Consider the following 22,952-nt stretch of genomic DNA (forward strand, 5'->3'; position numbering starts at 1 on the left):
AAACGTTAAACTATATAAGCAGTGCTTGCCATTCTTTCACAATTTCTTTTAACAGAGCAAAGCAGATTTTATTATACTTTGACAAGTATGTTTAGTACCTCGTCATCTTTCAGGAATTCCAAAAGAACTGCAATGTCTATCAGACAAAACATCCTCAGTGTTGCTGATGGGATTCAGGCCTGAAGAATGAAAATGCAACCGATCTGTGCGATCACATGACCCTGAACCAACCTTATTCAACAACCAAGTGTGTGACATGCCCATCTCACACCCCTGGAATTGAAATGAGACAAATGATTGCTGATATTTTGACTTTACTTTTAAGATGTTTGCAATAACTATTTATTAATATTATACTATGTTAATTAAAATGTCTGAATTGTGTCTCATTATCAAACTTTGGAATGCTTTATAAAGCAAATAACTTGTTTGTGATATTCATTTTTATAGGTCAGCTGTCCGTGACCATTATAGGCCTCCCTATTACTCAGAATTTGGAGCTGCTGGGATTCTATCTTACCAAAAACATCTTGACACAATGGTTGTCCCAGAGTCACAACATGAGCACCTGAACCAGATTGACTCTGTAGGAAGAGACACCAGCCAACAGTGCAGACCCAACCTGTCCGCATCTCAACATTTTGGAGGTCCACTCCATCTGAGCACTAATGGGAGCGTGTCACCAGACAACACCATGATCGATAATGACCCGCACGAATACACTGAGTCCGACTTCCTGCTCCCAACTAAACTCTACGGTGCATCAGGATTCAGTAGATCCACAAGAGCAAGGGATCCAGGAGGCGCTGGTGTACCTGCAGAAAAACCTTGCTCTATGGTGCTTCAGATTGTGATTCCATTCATGCTGGCTGGGTTTGGGACAGTCTCTGCAGGGATACTGCTTGATGTAGTTCAGGTGAGAAATATAAATGAATGTCGATCATCCTTCCTCGCGTGAAGACTTGGATAGAAAAGAAAGGTGGAAAAGAGTGGAATAAGGTCAAGTTAATGACAGCACAAAAAAGAGTTGATTTAGGACAGTTGGGAAAATCTGATGCTGTGGGTTCTTCCTTGTGGTGCTGACTGTTTGATGTCGTTTTCATGGCAGAGCTGGGGTGTGTTCCAGGAAATCACAGAGATCTTCATCCTGATCCCTGCAGTATTAGGCATGAAGAGAAATCTGGAAATGACTCTGGCCTCTAGACTCTCAACTACTGTGAGTTTCTGCAAATACACACACAAACATGCATAAAAACCTTTTTATTTTTTATAAATAAGATGGCCTCATACCATGGTGCAAAATTGAGGTGTTTAGATTTCATCATATTGAATGCAGTGGCATAGCTGTATACAATATGGAGAATATAGATGACGTGAAAATGAATCATAAATGATTTTAGGTAGAATGCATGTAAACCTAAGTGCTTGTATAAATGTACCTGTTTCCAAACTTATCATTCCAATTGTCAGGTGAATGCAGGGAAGACTGAATCGGCGAGAGAGATGTGGATGTTGATCATTGGGAACCTGGCGCTCAAACAGGTCCATTATTTTCTGATGAGAGATGTAGATTTCATCTTCCAGTTAGCATTTTCTACATCATTAGCTGTTTACCTCTATAGGTCTGCAACAATTTCTTTTTATTGCGGTTCTCATTTTACAGCTACAAGCCACAGTGCTTGGGCTGTTAGCCTCTTTGATGGCAGCTGTATTTGGATGGATGGCAGAAGGCAAAATGCCCTTCAATCACGTGGTGCTTCTGTGTTCAACCAGTGTCTCCACTGCTTTCATGGCTTCACTGCTACAAGGTAACAAAATATGTAACATGAATGGGCTCTCTATTAGACATCACACCAATAATACATATCCTTCTCTGTTTCCAACACGACTTCAGCGACATTATGTTTTATGAGCAAATAACTCATGCAATGTAAATGTTACAGTGTTAAACCCCTGTGTGTGTCTTTGGGTCATAATCACTCTCTAGGTATTATCATGGTGGGAGTGATCACTGGCACGAGGCGGCTGGGAATGAACCCTGACAATGTGGCCACACCGTTAGCATCTGGCTTTGGGGATCTCATCACTCTTGCCTTCCTGGCTGGCTTCAGTCAGTGGTTCTACGCTCTCTTAGGTAAAGGCCGATGAGGATCCATTGGCTGTAGGTCTGTTATTTCTAGCAGATGGTGCTCATGGACCTAAAATGAACAATTTATAATCTGATTACTGGTTGATAATTAAGATGATAAAAATAATGATGCTTTCTCTTGGCAGATTTCTATCCTCATGTGTTGTACCTGGTGGATCTGTCATTTTTATCCCTGATTCCTCTTTGGATCATCCTCACTTCCAAACATCCAGCAACTGTCATCCTGCTCCGTACAGGCTGGGAACCAATCATTACAGCAATGCTCGTCAGCAGGTAGTCTGAAGCTGATGCAGATGCATTCACTTGAATTTTGTGTACGGGAAGCTGCTGTGGGGTTTGAAGTATGTTTTTGATGTCCCTGTTATTAAAGGTAAAACATTAATTTAGCTTAATTTAGAACAAGTTTATCTTGTTCATAATATCTAAATTATTTTAAAATGTTGTCCATCACAGATTCCAAATTGTATTGATGAGTCTCTTGATATACTCTGGTGCAAGCAAATTCAGCAGTGCCGCTGAAATTCTGTGTTTGCATGTCTTTTAGTATTGGAGGAGTTATTCTGGACAAGACTGTCTCGGATCCAAACCTGGCAGGAATAATAGTCTATGCTCCAGTAATAAATGGTGAGTTATCCTGGAAGTGACAAAAGTGCATTGATGGCCCAGTATTGGTGGATGTCTTATCTCAAAACGCCCTTATATAGCAAACGTAGATTGCTAGCTAGCAAAAAGCATAAACTAGTTTCTGTTGCATGGTGGCATTTCTCCAGGTTCTCCCGTTTCCTCCCATCTCCAAAAACATGCAATTTAGTTGAATTGAGTGTGTGTGTGTGTGTGTGAATGGTTGTCTGTCTCTGTGTGGAGTGAAAATGTCGTTCCTTTCATGCAAATGTTGGAATGACAATAAAAAGTCCTTTCTTCCTTATCAGGGTGGCTACAGGAATAATAAAACTGTTCCCACAATCAAAATATTAACACAACACTAAACGTATTTTTTCAACTTGAACACAAACAGTCCCATGAGCCTTTGCACTCCTAACTCAGGCCTGTCATCAATCAGGGAGACTGCTCCATTACCAGAGGAGAGTTTAACTCAGATCCAAATATCCCTTACTTAGCCACTAAATCTTAAATCTTCTGTTGACTCCCCCCCCTCCCCCACACCTTCAGGTATTGGAGGGAATCTTGTTTCCATACAGTCGAGTCGATTATCTACCAATTTACACTTGAATTACTCATCGCGAGAAATTCCTGCAGACCGAGGAGGTTGCTACAGCCCTTGCACTGTTTTCTTTGGTTCAGGTAAAGATATCAAGGTCAAAAACGATTAAACAAAAACACACAGACTCCGCCTCCACACAAGAATCTGAGGTTCAGCGTATTTCTTTCAGGTACAAACCATCAATCTGCTCGGGTTCTGCTTCTTTTGGCCATCCCTGGTCAGTTCATCTTCTTATACACTATCCACTTGATGACAGGAGGCTCCACTTTGCCAAGTCTCCTCTTAATTATCACTTTCTTGAGTGCTTCCCTGATTCAAGTGAGTCAAACTCAATGTGTGCTAACTTTAAATGATTGATCATTTCCTTTAAGTAACGCGTGTGTCTGTTGATTAGGTCGTTGCCCTGCTATGTCTCGCTGACTGTCTGGCTCATTGTCTCTGGAGGAGGGGAAAAGACCCCGACAGTTATGCGATTCCCTACCTCACGACCTTCGGTGACCTACTCGGAACTGCTCTTCTCGCTCTGAACGTTTTCATCCTGTGGTGTCTTGGTGATGCAGGCAGTGGATAGTTTGTATGTGAAGCTTTGAGGAATACCCAATTCTACAACAACAATGACAAAAAAAACAGAGATTAATTTTTTATTCTTCACCCCCCCCCCCCCCCCCCCCCCCTGAGATGACACCAGACTGCTGCAGCTCTGAATGAATGAACATCCAGCTCCTCTTTTTCTCCTCCCCCTCCAAGGTTAAATCTTCTTTGTATGGCGCCCGATTAAAAAAAGAATAGCGGTAAATGATGACGCCTAATGTCTGGAACACAATATGTGTTTTATATGATTTGTGTTGAGCTTTTTGACGTTTGACTTGCTATTTTACCGAGTATCTGTCTTCATATAAAATCAGCCCTGGCTTTTTTCTTCAGTTGTCCACAAGTAATGAAGTGTTTTGAATTTTTGTGAATTTACACTCCTCATGCTCCATAAAAGTTAACATTAAGAGCTTGTTGTGTTCATTTATTTTATTAGTTGATCAAAAATTGATCTTCAAATCAAAGGCTGTGACGCATTTGTCACAGAATTTTCTGGTCATAAATTAGTACTGCACAACGCATCAATTTATGATTTTATAAAGTATAAATTGTTTTTATATATATTTTTGTCAATGTATTTACACAGTAAAGGTCTGCGGTTGTAACTTCCCTCTTTATTGACGGGCATAACCGTCTTGTCATATGAATGTAACCGGATGATTGGATGTAATTAGGTAGGCAGGTGTGGGAGGGAGCACCTGTGGCCCATTTACCACTGATTGGGGGGGGGGCGTATATAGGTGCTTCCCCTCCCCCGTTCCAGTGTCCTCATTTGTGTTTCCCCCGTCTCGAAGGCAGGTTGGCCGTAGACTGTCACTGCCTTGTCTCTCCTTTTCTTTTGTTAGTTTTGTTCGTAGAGTGTTTTTAAGGAAGTTTTTAGAGTGTTAAATAAATATTCTGAATGGTTGAATGCCGTGCTGGTCATCACTGTGAGCGGACCTGTGGGTGGGGGAACCCGCTAAAACGTGCTGGGAACCAAAGGAATGAAAAAATAGCTCTTTAGGTTGGGAGTCCTGAGGTGGCGTTGTCGGCTTTGGCAACAATCGTCTAGCCCCATATGCACAACGCCACATAATGTTGCTATTCCCTGTGATTGATCGATGGTTGATCGATGATTGATCGCGATCAGTGATAAACAAATAACTGAATGTTTGTGCAGCGCTACGTCATGTACCGTAGGCGTGCACGTGAAAGCGTGCAGGCAGCGCCCCCCCCCCCCCCTGCTGCGTTAGGTCCTCCGAGGGGAGGTCCTGCTGCTACGTAGCGCGTGACGTCAAACATTTCGCCAACGAGGAAGAGTTTTGGAAATGCGAAGGACGAAGCTGCGGTGCGGCCAGCAGACTAGCGGACTAGCGGGCTAGCGGGCTAACGGAGCAGCGCCGCCCCGGCAGCTCCCCGCGTTCAGGCGAACAGATGTAAATATGGATAAACGAACTCAAGAAGGAAACTTTACGGACGCTCAAACCCGGATTCTGAAGTAAGAGCATCCTCCACGACAGAAGATGGAGCAAGTCGGCTAAAGTAAGTTAAGCTAGCACTGAGGGGCTACACTTCCACAGCGAGGGGCTACACTTCCACAGCGAGGGGCTACATTTCCACAGCGAGGGGCTACATTTCCACAGCGAGGGGCTACACTTCCACAGCGAGGGGCTACATTTCCACAGGAGGGGCTACGCTTCCACAGCGAGGGGCTACATTTCCACAGCGAGGGGCTACACTACCACAGCGAGGGGCTACATTTCCACAGGAGGGGCTACGCTTCCACAGCGAGGGGCTACGCTTCCACAGCGAGGGGCTACGCTTCCACAGCGAGGGGCTACGCTTCCACAGCGAGGGGCTACGCTACCACAGCGAGGGGCTACGCTTCCACAGCGAGGGGCTACGCTTCCACAGCGAGGGGCTACACTACCACAGCGAGGGGCTACGCTTCCACAGCGAGGGGCTACGCTTCCACAGCGAGGGGCTACATTTCCACAGCGAGGGGCTACATTTCCACAGGAGGGGCTACGCTTCCACAGCGAGGGGCTACGCTTCCACAGCGAGGGGCTACGCTTCCACAGCGAGGGGCTACGCTTCCACAGCGAGGGGCTACGCTACCACAGCGAGGGGCTACGCTTCCACGGCGAGGGGCTACGCTTCCACGGCGAGGGGCTACGCTACCACGGCGAGGGGCTACGCTTCCACGGCGAGGGGCTACACTTCCACAGGGAGGGGCTACGCTTCCACAGGGAGGGGCTACGCTTCCACAGCGAGGGGCTACGCTTCCACAGGGAGGGGCTAGGGTTAGCCACTCCCTGTGGAAGTGTAGCCCCTCACTAGCCCCTGTCTAAGAAATGCTCCTCTTAGACAGATGTTTGACTGTACTTGTACTGTAATACATACTATTGTTTGACTGTACTTGTACTGCTCTAACATTCCATATCAGGGGTGTCAAACCCGTCCGGTGGAGGGCCGAGGCACTCCAGGTTTTCCTTCCAGCCGGCCAATAAAGCAGGTGATTGTAATTATCAACACCTCTGATTTGAGAGGAGGAACTCATTAGTGAGATCAGCTGCTGGAGAGATGGTTGGAACGAAAACCTGGAGTGTCTCGGCCCTCCACTGGACAGGTTTGACACATGTGTTCTATATAATAAATATATTCATCATCACAGCTATATTTCTGTTGGTTTGGCAACTTGTTCTTTGTGTATTTAAACCTGTTTCCTGGAATGAAAAGAACCGCACGGCTCTGTTCCAGGTCAAGCTGACAAAAACACTCTTTGACTTTCATGTGCGACTCTGATGAAGTAGTTAAATCGGACCTTCTCTTCAAAACATTTTGTTATTGATTACTTGATAAATTGCAGGAAATTATTTTATTACATAAATAATCAATGAATAACCAATTACCGTAACCCTACTGTGTTTTGATGATATTGGTAGCAAATGTTCAAAGTATGTTCAGAACCATAACATTTGATACCGTGGCTTACCATAAGCTATTGTAGCACTACACACAAATACTTTTATATAAATTAACATCTTTATAGTCTCCACAACATTTTTTGCTGCCTAAATTTAGTGTCTGTGACTAATACTTTTGAATTCCTCTTTCAGGAATATTCCCTCCTACATCTCTTCTAAGACTGAACGGCGGTTAAAAATGGATCATTTTGCATGGATTAATGGACAGTGGCAGAAGGTTCAACCACCCCCGCAATGTGTACAAGATGCTTCTCGCGTTACCTACAACCCAATGTGGAATCAGCAGGCTGGGACGGCAGATAATTCACATCAGCAGAGGACACCGAACAAAAGCGTGCAGCCCCAACAAATCTCTCTCATTGGCCTTCATGAAAGATTTTACCCGAACAAGCGAATGCCACACACGCAGACCTCGGCAGTTCCTCATCAGACCGTTTCTACTCTGCAGACACCTGCAGGAGCACCAAAGAATCTCAACGTGATAAATGGCATTGTGAATCACTCCCCTCTGATTTTCCCGAGTGCGCATCCTGTTGTTTTGAATGGACTTCAGGTTCCTGTGCAGCAAGACTTTCATACAAACTCTGGAGTCATCAGTCCATCAAGCCAGATCCCATCCAACATGATGAAACCAAACACTCTTTACCCTCAACAATACGTGACTGTACAGGGGAACCAACAGAGTACGGACTTTCGGGAAAAAAGACTACAGAGCGATATTGATAAGGTGTCTGATCCCCACGTATATCGGATTGTCAAATATTTGCTTCAAAATGATATATCCGTGCCACCTCTTCCAGCATGCACTACAACAGCTACCTCGCTTCCACACAGACAGACGGCCTTCACCAGCAACTCTACGTCTACAATTACCCCCAACAGACAGATTGCTCATAACCAGTACTACAAACAAAATGGACCTCGCCCCCCCCCGCCATCATACGCCAGTGTGGTTTCTCAGCCTTTGAGAAATAAAATCAGTGCTCAAAACATTCTGGCTGTTTCAACTGGGAGTCAAAAAAATCAACAGCAGGGAATTCAACTCGGATTACTGCTGAACAACGGACAAGGGACTGCATGCGGCTTCATGCCAAAATCAAACGAGTGTGTGGCTACACAAGCGCAACCACGGCAACACCAGATAAACACAAGAAACGATCATCTGCACGTGTCGTGTTCCACAACCTCAGATGTTTATCTCCTGGTGAATAACGGGTCCCTTTACAGAGATGAGCAGTTTGTCAGGAAAGTCCCAATGGCTGATCCTAATCAGAACAAGCAGCATGTGAGATTGCCTGTCGCTGACAATTCTAATTTGATTGTACCTCAAGCCCAACTAATGAATTCTGGAGCATCTACCCACAACGTTGTGTCAAGAACCAAGAACAGCTTGAGTGCACCGCAGCAAACACCCGCACCAAACACGCTCCGTGAGATATTAGAACAAGAGGATCGTGGAGCAATACGGAAGTCAATGGAATTGCCTGAGAAGATTTCATCACATACAAGTTGGACTAAATCTTCGATGGGAAAAGATAAAGAAATGCTTGAAAGAGCTAAAATGCCCTCGACGATCACTGCAAATGAAAACTGCATTCAGTCGTCTCCTGGGTGCGCTGGCACGAGAGCTGTTGCTGTTGTTCAGCCGTTGTCACAGGAAAGCAACCGAGCTGTCAGCAATCACGCGTCCTCGGAGATGATTGGGCAACTGGCTGACAAAAATGTCTTCATCCCTCCAGCGGCATCTAGTAAAGGTGCCGCCGTGTCCTTTTCAGATTCAAGTGGGCCTCAGAATAAAGAGGCTTGTGCAGAACAATCAAGTGACCAGCAGGTCGGCCAGCAGTGCGCACCAACTAATCAACAGTCTGATCGAAAAGACAAAGATGTAAATCAGGCTGATCCAAACTCCATTCATGACCTCTCCTCAGTCCCAACCATCTCGTGGACAATTGAAAAGCTGATCAAATTGATAGAGGATGAAGAGAGGGCTCAGGTAGATCTTGGAGTTCATACAATTGCTGATTTTGGAAATACGTTGTTAAGCAAGTGTTGGGACGGTCACACTGAAAACCTGGCAGAAAGTATCAGGAACGACTGGTACAAGGAGTTGATCCTTAATGTTGCCGAGTTCTGCAGCAAACATATAACATCAAACGCAGATATATTGGCACAAGTAAAGGATGGCTTGGAAAGCCAACCCCAAAGCTACTATATCCTCAAAGAAAATGAAGTTTATTCAGAACAGCCCTACAAATCCTCATGGCTGAATACCAGCGAGCAGGTGGATGACTTTGAGAAGGAGTTTGGCTTGCCGTGGTCCTTGAAGCGTCGTATTCACACGTGTGTCTCTCAGAGACAGACAGATCATGGCTGCAAGGACGGTGCCATTCCTGCACAAACTGTAAGTGAGCTGTCAAACAATGTCCAGTCACAATCAGACCTTGAACCAGTTGAGTCAAGTGTTGAAAGCCTCCAAAACCCGACTGATAAAGGCACTAAAGAACAAAGTCCCTCTCCTATTGAAACAGAAATTGCTGATTCCAATGATTCCTATTGCTCATTTGTAATCACAGTTTTGCCCCCAGAAGAAGCCAAAGTTATTTTTGAACAGTGCAATATGGCACGTCAGCCAGGAACTGTGATGACTAACACCAAGGAAGATGAGCCACCTGAGGCTATCGATGCCACGCAGAATCACGCGCAGCAGGACAAAGAGCAGGTCTGTGCAATAGAAGAGATCTGCTGCATTTCAAGATGGATGCAATTGAATTCTGGGTTGAGCGGGCCTTCTACGAGTGCGTGTGACTGCAAGAGAAAGGAAAGTCTTAAACATCTTAATGGTGACCGTGAAAAAGAAGCGATGGAAGGACAAAAGGAAGACGACATGATTCAGATCACCAAAACCTGTATGGGAGAAGAAAAGCAAGCTAAGCGAAGACAAACCGATCTTAGCATTGAAAGTGGCCAAAAATGTCTCGCGCATTCTGACAATGAGGAGAAAGACACTTCCCAGACATGTTTATGTTCTAGGTGTGAAAGCGAAGCTACCAGCAATACGTCACACCTCGCAGAGAAGTGTGGACAGGTGCAATTGACATTCACTAATGTGGAAACTGAAGAACAACAACCACAAATTACTGCAGCGTTTAGCCTCAGTGATGACCAGGAAACAGTCGAGAGGAAGCGCAGGAGACTGAGTGGACATGGCTCACATCTTCCACTCGAATCATGCAAGAGCAAATCAGCATTTAATATGGATTCATTGCTTTCAACGTGTGAGGAGATGGTTGTTCCTGAAGAAGAATCTCTAGGCTCAAATGTGAAAAAGGTTCAACTAGTATTGTTTGGCTCAACGTCACAGGAAACGTGCAGCTTGATTGACGATGGAAAGAGGCAAGTGTCACCCGCAGGGACTGAAGGATTACTCTGGCCTCCGGAAGTTCTGTCTGTGGATGTTGGAGCCCAAAGGGAAAACTCTAGTTCAACTGTTCCAAAGGGTCGGAATTCAATCAAACTGCAGCTTCATGAACAATGGAAGAGATGTTATCATCCACCTCAATCTAGCCGCAGAAGTAAACTCAAAGCGCAGACACACACCGCTTTCTCTTCATCTGTTAAACCCACCAACACACAGAAGCTGCTCACTGCCTCTAAAAAGAGTATCTGGAGTGTGAATCGAAATGCCAATTGCCGCCTAAGTCTAAAACGGAGGAGGGTGTTTTTGTCTGGACAACTCAAAGAACGAGAGCCGATGAAAGAGCAGGACGGAGTTCGAGAGCCTGAGGATCGAATGAAAATGAAGGGCCATCAGAAGGACGCCGCGCTCCAGGAGAATGTCCTGAAGTTCAAAGTGCTGCCGAATACCTTCTGCTTCAGAGACGGCTTTAATGAGAAAAAGCAGACCAGTGACTCTGTTTCAAGTAAGTCATGATGTTGATATTTGAAGTTAGGGCAGCAGTTAAAACAGCTAAAACAGTGTATTTATTTATGCAGTAATGCCGTGACATACGAGTATAATTCGTTCCTAGGCCGAGCTCGCAACTCAAATCGCTCATATGTCAAATAAATGTTTTCCATATTAAATGACACGACCCACAACACAATCAGGTTTGTGACATCACCAATACTCTGGAACACAAACACCGAGAATAGACGGTGTCGCAGTGAAGTGAGAAACAATTGTTCGGCATTTAAACATTGTAAATGGAAAATATTTGAAATAAATCAGTGGGATTTAATTAAATAACCATATACCTACATTTACATTTTTAAGGAACATAAGTTTGATGTTCAATTTCAACGAAGCTTTTTTTGTTTTCCAGATAAGCCTGTTCTTGATAAAGGAAAACACAAGGACTCTGGAAATACTGTGAAAGGAAAAGGTAACAAATACATTGTATATTAGTTATTCTTAACTTTTATTTGTCTAGTAGTTACTAAGTGAATGCGCCCCCCCCTAATTGTTGTAAATTGACTGCATTGTAGGTGAATGGTTTCCACCACATTCTGAGAAGGGTTGTCTTCGACCAAAGATTCCTGCTCCAAAGACCTCTGGCCTCTTCCACGAGTTTCAGAGGAAATACAAGAAGATGACAAAGCCATCCGTTGAATAACACGAGAGGCAGATGTTTCCATGGCAACAGAGCACATTCTATAAATACATTTCCTTCTCTTGGAAATTCTGCATTTGAGAAAAGTTTACTTTGAGACTGTTAGACATTATTTCCACGTTTTCTTTATACGGTGTATTTAACGAATAAGCTGATGCTGTTTCATGTGTTTTCAACAGAGAAAATAACAGTTGTTTACCTTTTACATTCTACATTCATGTAAACTTCCTCCTGTTTGAAAATATATAAATAGTAGTATAAAAGTATTTTTGCAAAAAATGCAGCAGACTGAACTGTGTGTTTGTGGGTTTTATTCCTACATCATGTTTTCCTGCCAGAATTTTTGTATTTTCTCTAAGAAATCGTTATATTTTTAAGTACTTTTCTACGACGATACATTTTAAAATTTCTTGGATCATATTTAACTTGTTTTATGATAATCATGTTATATGCTGCTTTATATATTGAAGAAGGGATGTCTAAAAGATCCTGACTCTTACCTGATGTCATGAAGGTTTGTTTTAACTCTCGTTTTTACTCCCGTCCACTGAGTTTTTAAAATAAAAACTTCTATGCAGAAGACGGAAGTGTACATTATGTGACCAACAAAGGTCAGAGTCCTTACATCTAGGCTGGCGGTCCAAGAGTCTGATATGGACAAAATTTGAGCTGTGCCAATAATTATACCACGCTCATCACACACACACACTGGATTCCTTTATTATCTGCTCTGCTTATAAACAGCACAGATGCGTTTTGACTGTCTGGATTGTCAAACTGGCAAGCGGTTGAACTTTTTATCAGTTTATTTTGCAAAGCAGTGTGACAAGTACAAGTAAAACTTTTGTTTGGTCATAATACAGTCAGCAATATTTTTACTCCAGATATTTGACAGGTGGCTTTTTTGAAAGTGAGCCATTATAACAGTGAATGAAATATATCTAGAGCAATCATAATGGAAACAGCATAGCGTTGTTAACCCTGATTATTCCAAATGTAATGAAAGACAAAATGTTCTATAAGTAAGGACTTCAAAAAGCACAGGTGTCTCCATATATTATACATTTCACAAGATATGGCATTTCCATTGGTAAAAAGGCAAGTGAAAATAAAACAATGATATGTCAAACAGTTCAAGTTCATGTGAAATGAACACAGACTAGCCTCTCCAGTCCTCATAATTCAGGAGAGTAGTGCCAAACAGCGCTGCAGGTCAGACCGTAGTTCTCCTCTCTGGCATAATCAGGCAACTCTAAGAATCTGCAGTTTGGGGTGAAGAGTCTCATGCAGTCAGACTCTGCTCTCCAACTATCTCCGTGTTGTCTGAAATAAATCTTCTGATATACTCGTGAGACGGTCCGAGACGCGTCTGTTCCCGTTTGTGTGTATAAATGTTTTAGCAGAACGCCGGAGGGACACTAAAAGCTGCAGGATAACTGCCGTCACCCCAGCGTCGCTGATTTATCCGACGTTTCTACACGACGGTAATACTGTGGCGGACAAATGTTCCACCCATCCCCTGAAAACGGAAATAATAACTTCTGTTCCGCCTTCTCAAAGGTTCCTATGTAGAATGAGTTTCTTTTTTCTGTCTCCCTTTTCATTTTTGTTTTTTAAACAGACGATATGAATGAAGCGGACAGTTATGTTTCCAAAAACATTGTCTCTGTGTAGCGATAAATAATGAGGCAAATCAATTGTTTGAATGTTAATTGTTAAGTATATGGGATAACATTCAGAATCTATCTATCTATCTATCTATCTATCTCACTTAGTCACACTCATACACTACAGTCTCCCCTAATATTTTCATATTTCGTAGACGTATTGCTTTTTGATGGAAGAGGTGAAGGAGTTATAATGGATAGTTCTCTTTCTGAGTTTCTTGGAGCACACTTCTGTGACGTTGCTTTATCTCATCTGGGAATTGAAACCTTGAGGCCTACGTCTGTGCCGTCAGTTTGGCAAACCTGCAATATGTTCATTTTGTGAAGATATGGGAGATTAGGTGAAACTTTGATTTTTTTGGGGACACGAGCAGCAGATGGCTTATAAACACATTTGTGAAAGATATATAAAGACATCCATATTTGAGTTTACAGTCCATGAATGTTGTTGAAAGATAAGTGGCATATGGTGGAAGAACCACACAAGCTGCTGCACTGGCACTAAACAGCAACATTTCTGATCCAGTTAATAAAAATGAAACTCATTTCTGCAGCACTTGTTTCATTCTGTCAAAGCACACATACAAAGGTAAACATGAAATCCATGTCGTTTAGTGTTGTGGTGGATTTTTCCTGTATTAAGGTTTTCAACAAATATAGTTTAATATGTCAAACGGAAGCAGAGCACCAGCTTGCAGATATATGCAGAGAAATGTCTCTAACAGATGCAATCTGATTGCTGAGTCCTAAACAGACACAGCAGAAAAAGATGGCTTCAGCTCTCATCTGTGATATAAAGCTCGCCCCCCCGAAGGTTTCTATTCACTCTTTTGCTGCACTCATAAAACTGTTAGAACAAAATAGGTCATTTTCCCTGAAAATACTTGTGTTTCATAGCCAGTTGTAAGATGTGAAGCAGGAGGAGGAAGCAAGGCTCCCCAGTGGATAAAACTTACAGAAGATAAGGGCCCCCCTCCTCAGAAGATGTGAGCCCCCAGCTAGGCAGCAGACACATCTCTCCAATCACTCTCCATGTCAGCCCATTTGAAACACCAGCAGGCGACCATGTTTAAGGTCTCAGGAGAGGATTTAGAGAGCCGCTTGAACTGAATGGAGTGTTTCTACTGAAAGAGAAAATAGATGGGAGGACAGCCGGGGAAAGTTTCCAACTAGTTCAAGGTTGAAGCTGAACGCTCAGCAACTCTCAGGTTCAGATAATGAATGAATGAATGTTTGCAACCCCCCAAAACCTTGAGTTGCTGCAAGCTGAAATGAGCAGGCTAAAAAAAACTGAAGCCAAATCAGACACAAAGACCAAGGCTCAAAATGAAGTGTGATCCCATCTGAGCCTGTATGCTTGTGATAACACCGTACTCCTACTCCGTGATTCTGCATCCCACACATCACCCTGCGCTTTCATGCTTCTTGCATGAAAAGATTTAAAAAAAGAAGGCGGCATTTTCACACCTACTGTTTTCTGAAAGTGGAGCAGCAAAGGAAAGAAAGAGAAAGGTGAAAAGGTGAAAATCAGTGGAGGATGGGTGAGAATGGAGATGTTTGAGGGAAGGAGAGGAAGGAGGCAGACCAACATGTACATCTAAAGTATCTGAGAGTTGCTCGCTTGAAAAACTCAAACTTCTACTATATAGTGTGCGACTGGCGTTCATTTTGAGTGTGAACTCACAGGCGTCAAAGCAGCGAGTAGCACGAAGCGACCGTCTCAAGGAACAATGGAGGGAAATAATGTCGTTGATTACAAAGCTCAACTACACGCACACACACACACGCACACGTGTGAGACCTACCGCTACTCACAATGCATTAACCCATGTATCAGCCATGCTTGCTGATATGGCAACTTTTTATAATTCTATTGTAAATTAATTCATTCCCCTGCAAAGCTCGTTTTACTGCTTCATGGTGCATCATAAAAAACTCACGAGTGCCCCAACATTTAATTAAATATCATCTCTTCTTGAAATTAAAAACGTCGAATGCATATTTCCTCAGCTAGTAAAATTCTTAATTACCCTCTGCAGTATCACAGCTGCAATCGCTGCATGCGCTTGTGGAGTGAACTTCCCACCTAACAGCAATAAAAGATGAACCCGACTGAAGATGAAGTTGTTGTTTAGATCCTGATGACAGTTAAGAGAGTTCTCCAGCACTCATCATACCTCCAGATGGCTGGAACTGCTCTGGTGATGTTACTGAAGCCCATTTCCAGATAACATGAAATACTTGTTGACGAGATTCACTCGTGTCTTTTTACGCTGCAGCTCATTTGAGCTTGCTGACAGTGCTTATTTGATGGCACGGGGCTTGCCTGTGTTTTACCTTGAGGAGTTTCTTTTTTTAAATTTAAAGATTCAGCTCTGCAAGCTGGCCTTTTGATGTTTGAAATGAAAGCCCCTCGTTAGGATCAGTGGAAAACAAAATGAACAAAAGAAAGGTGCATGTTAACTGGAAACGTGTACCAGGGAGAGATATCACACAAATACAACTAATTTACTACAACATATATCAGCATTTGAATGATGGGAGTGACAGGCTGATATCTGCTTGGGGCCTGTGGGGCTCCAGTAATAAACATGCTGTGGTACAGAGAGGTTCATTCTGTCCTAAAGGCTGCTTCAGCCTCCATAGATGACATCTTTGTCTCCCAGTAGGGAGAGTGAAAACTGGAAAGTGTTTCTGTCAAAGCTACTGACGGCAACAAGGGAGAAAACGCTCCTCAGCCCCCAAGCGCTGCTGACCTTAAAAAAAAAAAATGAAACAGGAGTTGCAGTCGATGTTATCAGCGTGGACTTCACATTTGTTGCTAGTATTGATATATCCTCAATTTGTCAGCACATTTTAGAAGCCATAAAGGGGTTGCTGGTATTGAGTACAAAGAAATGTGTAAATTATCTGATGGCTGACGAAGGCCACTTGCAGATTTGTGTGTCAGTGTGGAGATGGAAAGAGTTTCTCCCTGGGTGTCGTAAAAGCTTTTCTTTACGGCCAGTCTGTGTAGCTTTGGAGTTAAAGTTCAAAGAGGGACAGCTGGTCTTTTCGCTTTCTCTTAAATCCTGTTTCCAGTCAGCTGGATCTGTGGATCAATTATACGGACTGCGCTGAGATATCCCTCAGCTCTCGGGCAGCCATACAGAAAGGATGGGGAGGAGTCTAAAAATACATTATTAGAACGTGGCCAGTTCACTTACACCACATGCTTTCCTGCAGACTGGAGCAGTTTCCTTTACGGCATAAGCAGTAAAACTCAAAGCTCCCGGCCGGCTACAACAGCAGTCTAGGAAGATGCAGCGCTCGCATCAGAAAGGCAAGAAAGTCACAGTCAATCAGTGGTTCAACTGTGATTCGCATAATGTTTTCCTCTTCAGACGTTCCTTCCAGCATTTATCTCTAGGGAGCGCACTACATGTAAATGCATTGGCTGGTCTCTGAAGATGCCACACTCTCTCAACACAAATGCCAATTTCTGATAGTTGAGCTGGCAGAGAGCCTGCAGCCGTCCAAATCCTGGCAATGCTCCACTGCAGCAGCTGGTACCACTGAGTGACCCATCCTGGTATTCTTCTTTATAAGCTCAAAGTGAACGCAAAATAAAATAATACAGCAACAGATCTGTAGGCTGAAAATGTGGTTGAGCAGAACACCAAACAGGATTTTAATTTACAGCACTGAAAGCAAAAAATGTTCATTGAAAAAAATGCAAAAACACATCAAAGCAGAATGTCAGTCAGCTGAAAACACGCCTCCTCCAAGACCAAACAATGCTGCGAACACCATACCTGGATCCCCCCTGTGAAGTTGCTTAACAGACTGTTCGATATATTTGTGTATTTCTCAGAACATCCTGTTTATAATCCTAATAATGCTCAACCCCCTAGTGGTTTTTCTTCTGCCGTGTGACTAACTGCTGAGTTAGTGACAATCGGAGATCTGTTATATGCTGACTAGACTGAAGAAGGGAACGCTTCGTGTTGTTTCGAAGAGCTATCTGCCCAAGGTTGGAGTCTTCATGTCTGGGTGATTTGCGCACGTACACATTCTTATCTGCAGCCTGAGCAGAGATGAAGCCTTTGAATCTGCATTCCTCAAAGAGACAAAGGACTCTATCATGACCATAGATTATTTTTGATTGTGTATGCCTGACTCCTCAGCAACCTGTAGTTATCAAAACATTCTTCACTGGTGCTTATCATTAACTCACCAATCAGTAGCAGAAGTTAGGTCAGGGTTCCTTTGATGCCATTTATCCTTCTTAATCTTACTCAAGATATTCATGAAGTATGACACCGCCCCCAGGGTGCGGTGCAGACATGTTCACCATTTATAAACTGTGTGCAGCCTGGGAGAGGGAGAGAGTTTCCAGAGCCGTGCGTGAGCTAACTACTCGCGCCTCTCGGCCTCTCCCAGCTGCAGCTGTCTAAAATAAACCTAAAACTACAGCCTCTGCCTCGTTCGTCTCTTGTGTGCAAGGCCTCTTGGGTTTATCCATTTTAGACCCCCCCCCCAAAAAAAAACAAATTCATCATGGAGATTACCCATTTATCCCAGCAAATGGTTGGGTGTTTTTAGCAGTAGCTAAATAAAGATCACCCTGATAACCATATATTCTAATCCAGTAAATACTGCTAAGGATTTTTTTTCAAGTAATGCAGACATCAGTTCAATTGTTTTTGCACAATTATGGACGATGTAGAAAAATCCCTTGTTTTGTATTTTTGAAGAAAATGAAATAGAATTCCCAGCCCAAAAGAGAACGGTTGGTGAAACTTAATTCTGCAATTAGCCAATGGGAAAATAAACCATGACCTCCTTGGTAGAAGTACCGAATACGCCTGCCAGATCATTGATACGTATTACTTACACATACATGATCATTTATTTTAGAAAGTCTAAAAAATATTAAACATTATCACATTAACTAAAATGTCCAAACAGATCCAGTTCATAACATTGGGGCACTCGCATTGCGACAGTTTAATATTTTACAGTAATCCACACATATTCATGAAGAGGAAAACGTTGCTCACCAAGGACATTTTAATTATTTTCCAAAATGCATTGGAGATGTTCCCTAAACATGTTGATTATTTATAGCATGTCTATATGACAGTAAAAATAACCCAATCTGGACTGAGACACTTGGAAGGTAAGGCCTGTAATATCCTGGCCTTCAACATGAGCATTTTCTTTGACAAAGCCTAATTTGCAATTAAAAGCTTTTATTCAAACGTCATCACTGAAATTACAAGAGAACTGAAGTATTAAAATAAACAAATAACACATTTTCAGTGTTTTTTGTTCTAAAAATGGACTTGAATCACCTTTTTCAGCATCACATAAGCAACTTTGGTTCTTTTAACATCTTTAACAAAGGCATATAAATACAAATGACAAATCATCTTAAATTACCATAAGCATTATTAAAAAAGTACATTCATTACACCACCATCTTTACAAAGGGGAAAGTCAGTAGAAATAAATAAAGTAAAACCTTTCGTCGCATCTTCTACGTGATTGGTTGAAAGGTCCTCTGTCCTACTAAACTGTGTGTCACGTTTCTGAGTTCAGCTTCGGAGTGAACCTTCTTGTATCCGAGCAGAGCCAGAGTGTCGTTGCAGAGATTCTGGACAGTCCTCGTGACGTCGAAGCCGAGACGAAGCCTCCAGCTCTCGGCCGCCACTCTGGAGTCTCTGGTGGTGGAGTACTTGTAGTTCCACTCAGACAGAGAAGACACATTACTGTTGGTGTTCCTCGTAATCCACGTCCTTACCCTGTCCTCCATCTCCAGGCCAACAAACCTGTAGATCTCACTGGCCTTGCCCACTGGATTGAATGCCAGGTCCTCATACCGCACTAGCAGGTAGCGCCCCCGCAGCCATGCCGGTCTTTGAAGGCCTGTTTCTGCCGAGGCCACCATGTCCTTACAGGTGCTAGTGATCTGCGACAGGTCAACGTATCGGGGCTGCCGTCCTGTTGCGTTCCATATCTTCCAAGCACGGAACTGATCTGAAAATGCCATCATGCGTGAGGCAAGGATAGCTCTCGGGTCTCTGACCAGGTGGATGATCTTCAGGTCCAGACGTGGGTCTTCTGTCAGGGTGCGCAGGTCCCCCACCTCTGGGACCCGCACAGTCTTTATAGCAACAAATCCCCTTGACTGACAAGACATGGAGGCTAAGGTGAGGTTCAGGGCCCCACACTTCCTGGGACACCAGGCTTCATCAGGTGGATCAGGCCCTGGTGAATCTCCTCCTTCTGAACACACGGGAGAGGAGCAAAGGGCGTGGCTGGAACTCCTGCGAAAGAAGGAACTTGTGACGTGACCCTGTGGTTCTGGCCGGATGTAATTTTCCATGAAGTGAATGTCACAGGTGTACAAGTTGAGGAGGAGGTCCCGATATGCTCCCAGTAGAGCTCGGCGGTCCAGGGTACGACGCACCCTGCTGCTGGAGTTGGTGAAGGCTTGCTGGACGTGGTAGAGAGGCTCAAACACATAGAAGATTCCAGGGTGTTGGTTGAGGAGCTGCCCGGTGAAGGAAGAGCCACTGCGCGTGGTGGCAAAGAGCAGGATGTGCTTCCGAGGTGACTCCGTGGGCATCAAACTGTCGTCACACAAGGCTCTCCACCGAGTGTCTTGAAGAGGGAAGCAACAGTCAGAAACCTTTCGTGTGTAAATCATATAAAAAGCTACTGATAGAAATGATTGTCACATGCTCATTCTAACCACGTAGAATACTCATTCTACAATAGCAGAAAGACTGAGCCTGCCCATTTTAACCTGCAGCTTGTACATACCTGTACATTAATTCCTGCCCAGTTAAATAAGATAATAATCCATGCCGTGATTAGGATTGACTGTAAATCTATTTGCGGTTCAAATTAGGTGTCAATTAATTTAATTTATAGGACAAATGGTAGAATAATCACCTCATGATTTTTCGCAGCATATGTTAATTATTTTCAAGTTCTGTTTAAAGAGGAGGATTTCACTTATTTCAAAAGGTCCATTTCATCTTAGAGAGAAAAATTTCATTTTAAAGGTTTTTTCATCATAACTTCGTGCCAAGATAATGTAAATGACTGAATCTTAAATTATTTACAGGGAAAACATGAGGCATGTAAAATATGTCTTTCCAAGGTTAACAAGAGGGTTCTGGTAACTCTAAATATACTACAAATAACTGATGCATACAATAATTACCGCTGATGAGGTGCTGATTGCTTTAATTACTTATGACAATAGGAGATCGGCACAGATGGAATTTATGGAGATAAATTGGGAGATAATTGCAAAGAGATTCATGTGCACTTGATTTATCTATCTTCTCCACTTCTTGGAAACTGCTTCAGAAAAATTAGTTGAGTTTAAGGTTTGTAATTATTTATTGAACCCTTTTATTTCAAGATGAGTTTGGGATTTAGATATTGAAAAATGCTCATAATTGTGAGTCCAAATATAGTAGTGGTAATAGTATTGATGTCTCACAGTATTGTTGTCTCACAGCAAGAAGGTACATGGTTTGAGTTCTAAGTTCTCCCTGTGTCCGCGGGGGGGGTTCTCCGGGTTCTCTAGATTCTTCCCACCTCCCAAACACGTGGAAATGTGACTGTGATTTCCTAATCTCATTGTGTCCCTAATCTTATTGTGCACTATGCAAGGACAATAAAGGCTTTCTATTCGATTCTGTAGACGAGACACTCGTCTGAGACGCTCGTCTCATCTACAAAAGAATGGATGGATGTCCATTACCGGGTCCTGCTGGAGTCTGTCCCAGGAGTCAACGGGGGAGAGGCTGGGCACACCCTGGACAAGCCGCCAGTTCATCACAGGGCAACACACAGACAGGCAATCATTCACACACATATTCAGACACATTGAATATGTCAGACACATATTTAGGGTAACCAATTCACCTCATTTGCATGCTTTTGGTGGAAGGAGGAAGCCAGAGAACCCAGAGAACACCCAGAGAGAACCCGGAGAGAACCGATGCACGCACAGGGAGAACATGCGAACTCCACACAGAACGGCTGCAAGTCGGATTCGAACCTGTGTCCTTCTTGCTGTGAGGCAACAGCGCTCACCACTGCGCCACCGTGCTGTCCAATATTACATTTATTGGTTGATAATGAGAAATGTATTTTCATGTTCACGGGTGAAAAATGGTGGCACGGGGAAGAGGCGGGGACAAGGAACGATGACGTTATATTACCCCCCCCCCCCCCCCCAACCGGATCTGCTTGCGTCAAGGGGTCCATGGAAGTTCAACACATGGTCCAAGCCATAAATCATTTTGACTATATATATATATATATAATGATCTTGTAATGAGGCAGTGCAGTGTGTGGAATACCTCTGTGCCTGGTTTGGCAGTGGGAAGCTCCCTGACAGGGTCCAGACAGGGAGTCCCTCAGGGTGCGGATAGCTGTGTACTGAACCCCCAGAGACGCACACACCAGCAGCAGCACCGTCTTCCAGGAGCACTCCATCCTGCCCCTCCCTCTGGCTCTACATCCTTCATGCTGACACCGCCATGAAAGCACAGACACACAAAATGTGATTTCATTTGGATGCTTTTAGAGCATCGTAGAGCTCAGATTCGTTTCAAGCCCGCAGCCTGTCCAATGAGAAGTTCTTGCTGGAACAGATAAGATTTTTGCTCAAGGGCTCTTAAGCAATAGAGAAAAAGGTAAATATAAATTGCTTTAAAATGTCTTGGCCATTTCCCCCCAGGAAACAGGAATGCTCAATGTTTCCGCTTGATTCCAGTGTTTGTGCTAAGCTAAATAAATCATCTGCAGTATTCCATTCAAAAGACTTTCTGCCTGAAAAACAGGTACTCAATATTAGACCTCTGAAAAACGGTAGCAATAATGCTCCTGCTCACAACACACAAACAGTTGCATTACTACTTTGAGTTTTCTTCTCCTCCCTTCCTTTAAGCCCAGCAGAGTGCAGCATACTCAGATATATACAGCTGGCTTTCTTCATGGAGTTGAGTGGAGAGCTTTCCTTGGCCATCGGGTTTAAAGAGTAAAGGGGAATGGAAGTTGCATTTGAGCTGCTCGGCAATCACACGAGATCCCTGAGCCCGAGCCACGCCTCCGATCATCGTCAGAACAGGTGAACATGTATCACAAAACTAAATGTTTCTCATGCATTTGCTTGCTCGCCCTCTTTCTGTCACTCTGCCTCTTCATTAGTGATGTTTATGTGTCCCCGGCACACTCGTGTCCTTAGGAATGCATCACACTGAGCCGAGATCGGCTTTTGATGTTCCATTAATCACAAACAGTACAACACTGAAGACATTAACTCTGTGGGTGAGGGGAATATCGCATCCACCGAGAAGATATCATAAGCCATTCCTTAGAGTGTAGCCAAATGACAGAATGAACCCATTGAGGGGAGAAACACACAAATGGGAACACTGTTGTATTTCTCTCTGAACAAAGTTAAAGCTTCTTGTCCTGCTAACATATTTGTTGAAGGTCAGGAGAGACAAATGAATAGAATATAAGAATATAAATAATTAGAATCATACTCTACTTGTGCCATGACCAAGGGACATCATTCTATCATCATTGAATTGTGGCAGGTTTTGTTTTCCATTCCGTTCATGACCAGGGCTCGGGGGCCTCTCTCCTGCCACCCTCCGTGGAATGAAGACAGATGCCTCAAAGTATATTAAGTCAATTTGATTTGCAAGTCCTCTTTTCTCCCTGACTTAT

General features: G+C 43.5%; 3 protein-coding genes across 3 annotated transcripts; 2 read left to right on the top strand and 1 right to left on the bottom strand.

The window, feature by feature from the left end:
* Positions 1 to 538: 538 nt before the first annotated feature.
* On the top strand, positions 539 to 6,243 carry LOC137894387 (solute carrier family 41 member 2-like). The gene is made up of 11 exons (XM_068739869.1): positions 539 to 916; positions 1,109 to 1,216; positions 1,471 to 1,542; positions 1,664 to 1,808; positions 1,988 to 2,134; positions 2,275 to 2,422; positions 2,694 to 2,773; positions 3,320 to 3,451; positions 3,541 to 3,689; positions 3,766 to 3,941; positions 5,730 to 6,243. The coding sequence occupies exons 1-11, from the start codon at positions 539 to 541 to the stop codon at positions 6,241 to 6,243; spliced, it is 2,049 nt and encodes a 682-aa protein (XP_068595970.1).
* A 3,385-nt stretch (positions 6,244 to 9,628) lies between these two features.
* On the top strand, positions 9,629 to 12,084 carry si:ch211-106e7.2 (uncharacterized). Its single transcript, XM_068739719.1, has 3 exons — positions 9,629 to 10,848; positions 11,251 to 11,310; positions 11,414 to 12,084. The coding sequence occupies exons 1-3, from the start codon at positions 9,687 to 9,689 to the stop codon at positions 11,539 to 11,541; spliced, it is 1,350 nt and encodes a 449-aa protein (XP_068595820.1). The 5' UTR covers positions 9,629 to 9,686; the 3' UTR covers positions 11,542 to 12,084.
* Positions 12,085 to 18,726: 6,642 nt separating this feature from the next.
* si:ch73-62b13.1 (Carbohydrate sulfotransferase 1-like) lies at positions 18,727 to 21,737 on the bottom strand. Its single transcript, XM_068739703.1, has 2 exons — positions 21,575 to 21,737; positions 18,727 to 19,853 (listed from the first exon to the last, which is right to left on the bottom strand). Exons 1-2 carry the CDS (start codon positions 21,708 to 21,710, stop codon positions 18,727 to 18,729), a joined length of 1,263 nt encoding a protein of 420 aa, XP_068595804.1. The 5' UTR covers positions 21,711 to 21,737.
* Between the last annotated feature and the right edge of the window lie 1,215 nt (positions 21,738 to 22,952).

The sequence above is a fragment of the Brachionichthys hirsutus genome, chromosome 5 (genome assembly GCF_040956055.1).
Source record: "Brachionichthys hirsutus isolate HB-005 chromosome 5, CSIRO-AGI_Bhir_v1, whole genome shotgun sequence".
Classification (NCBI taxonomy): domain Eukaryota; kingdom Metazoa; phylum Chordata; class Actinopteri; order Lophiiformes; family Brachionichthyidae; genus Brachionichthys; species Brachionichthys hirsutus.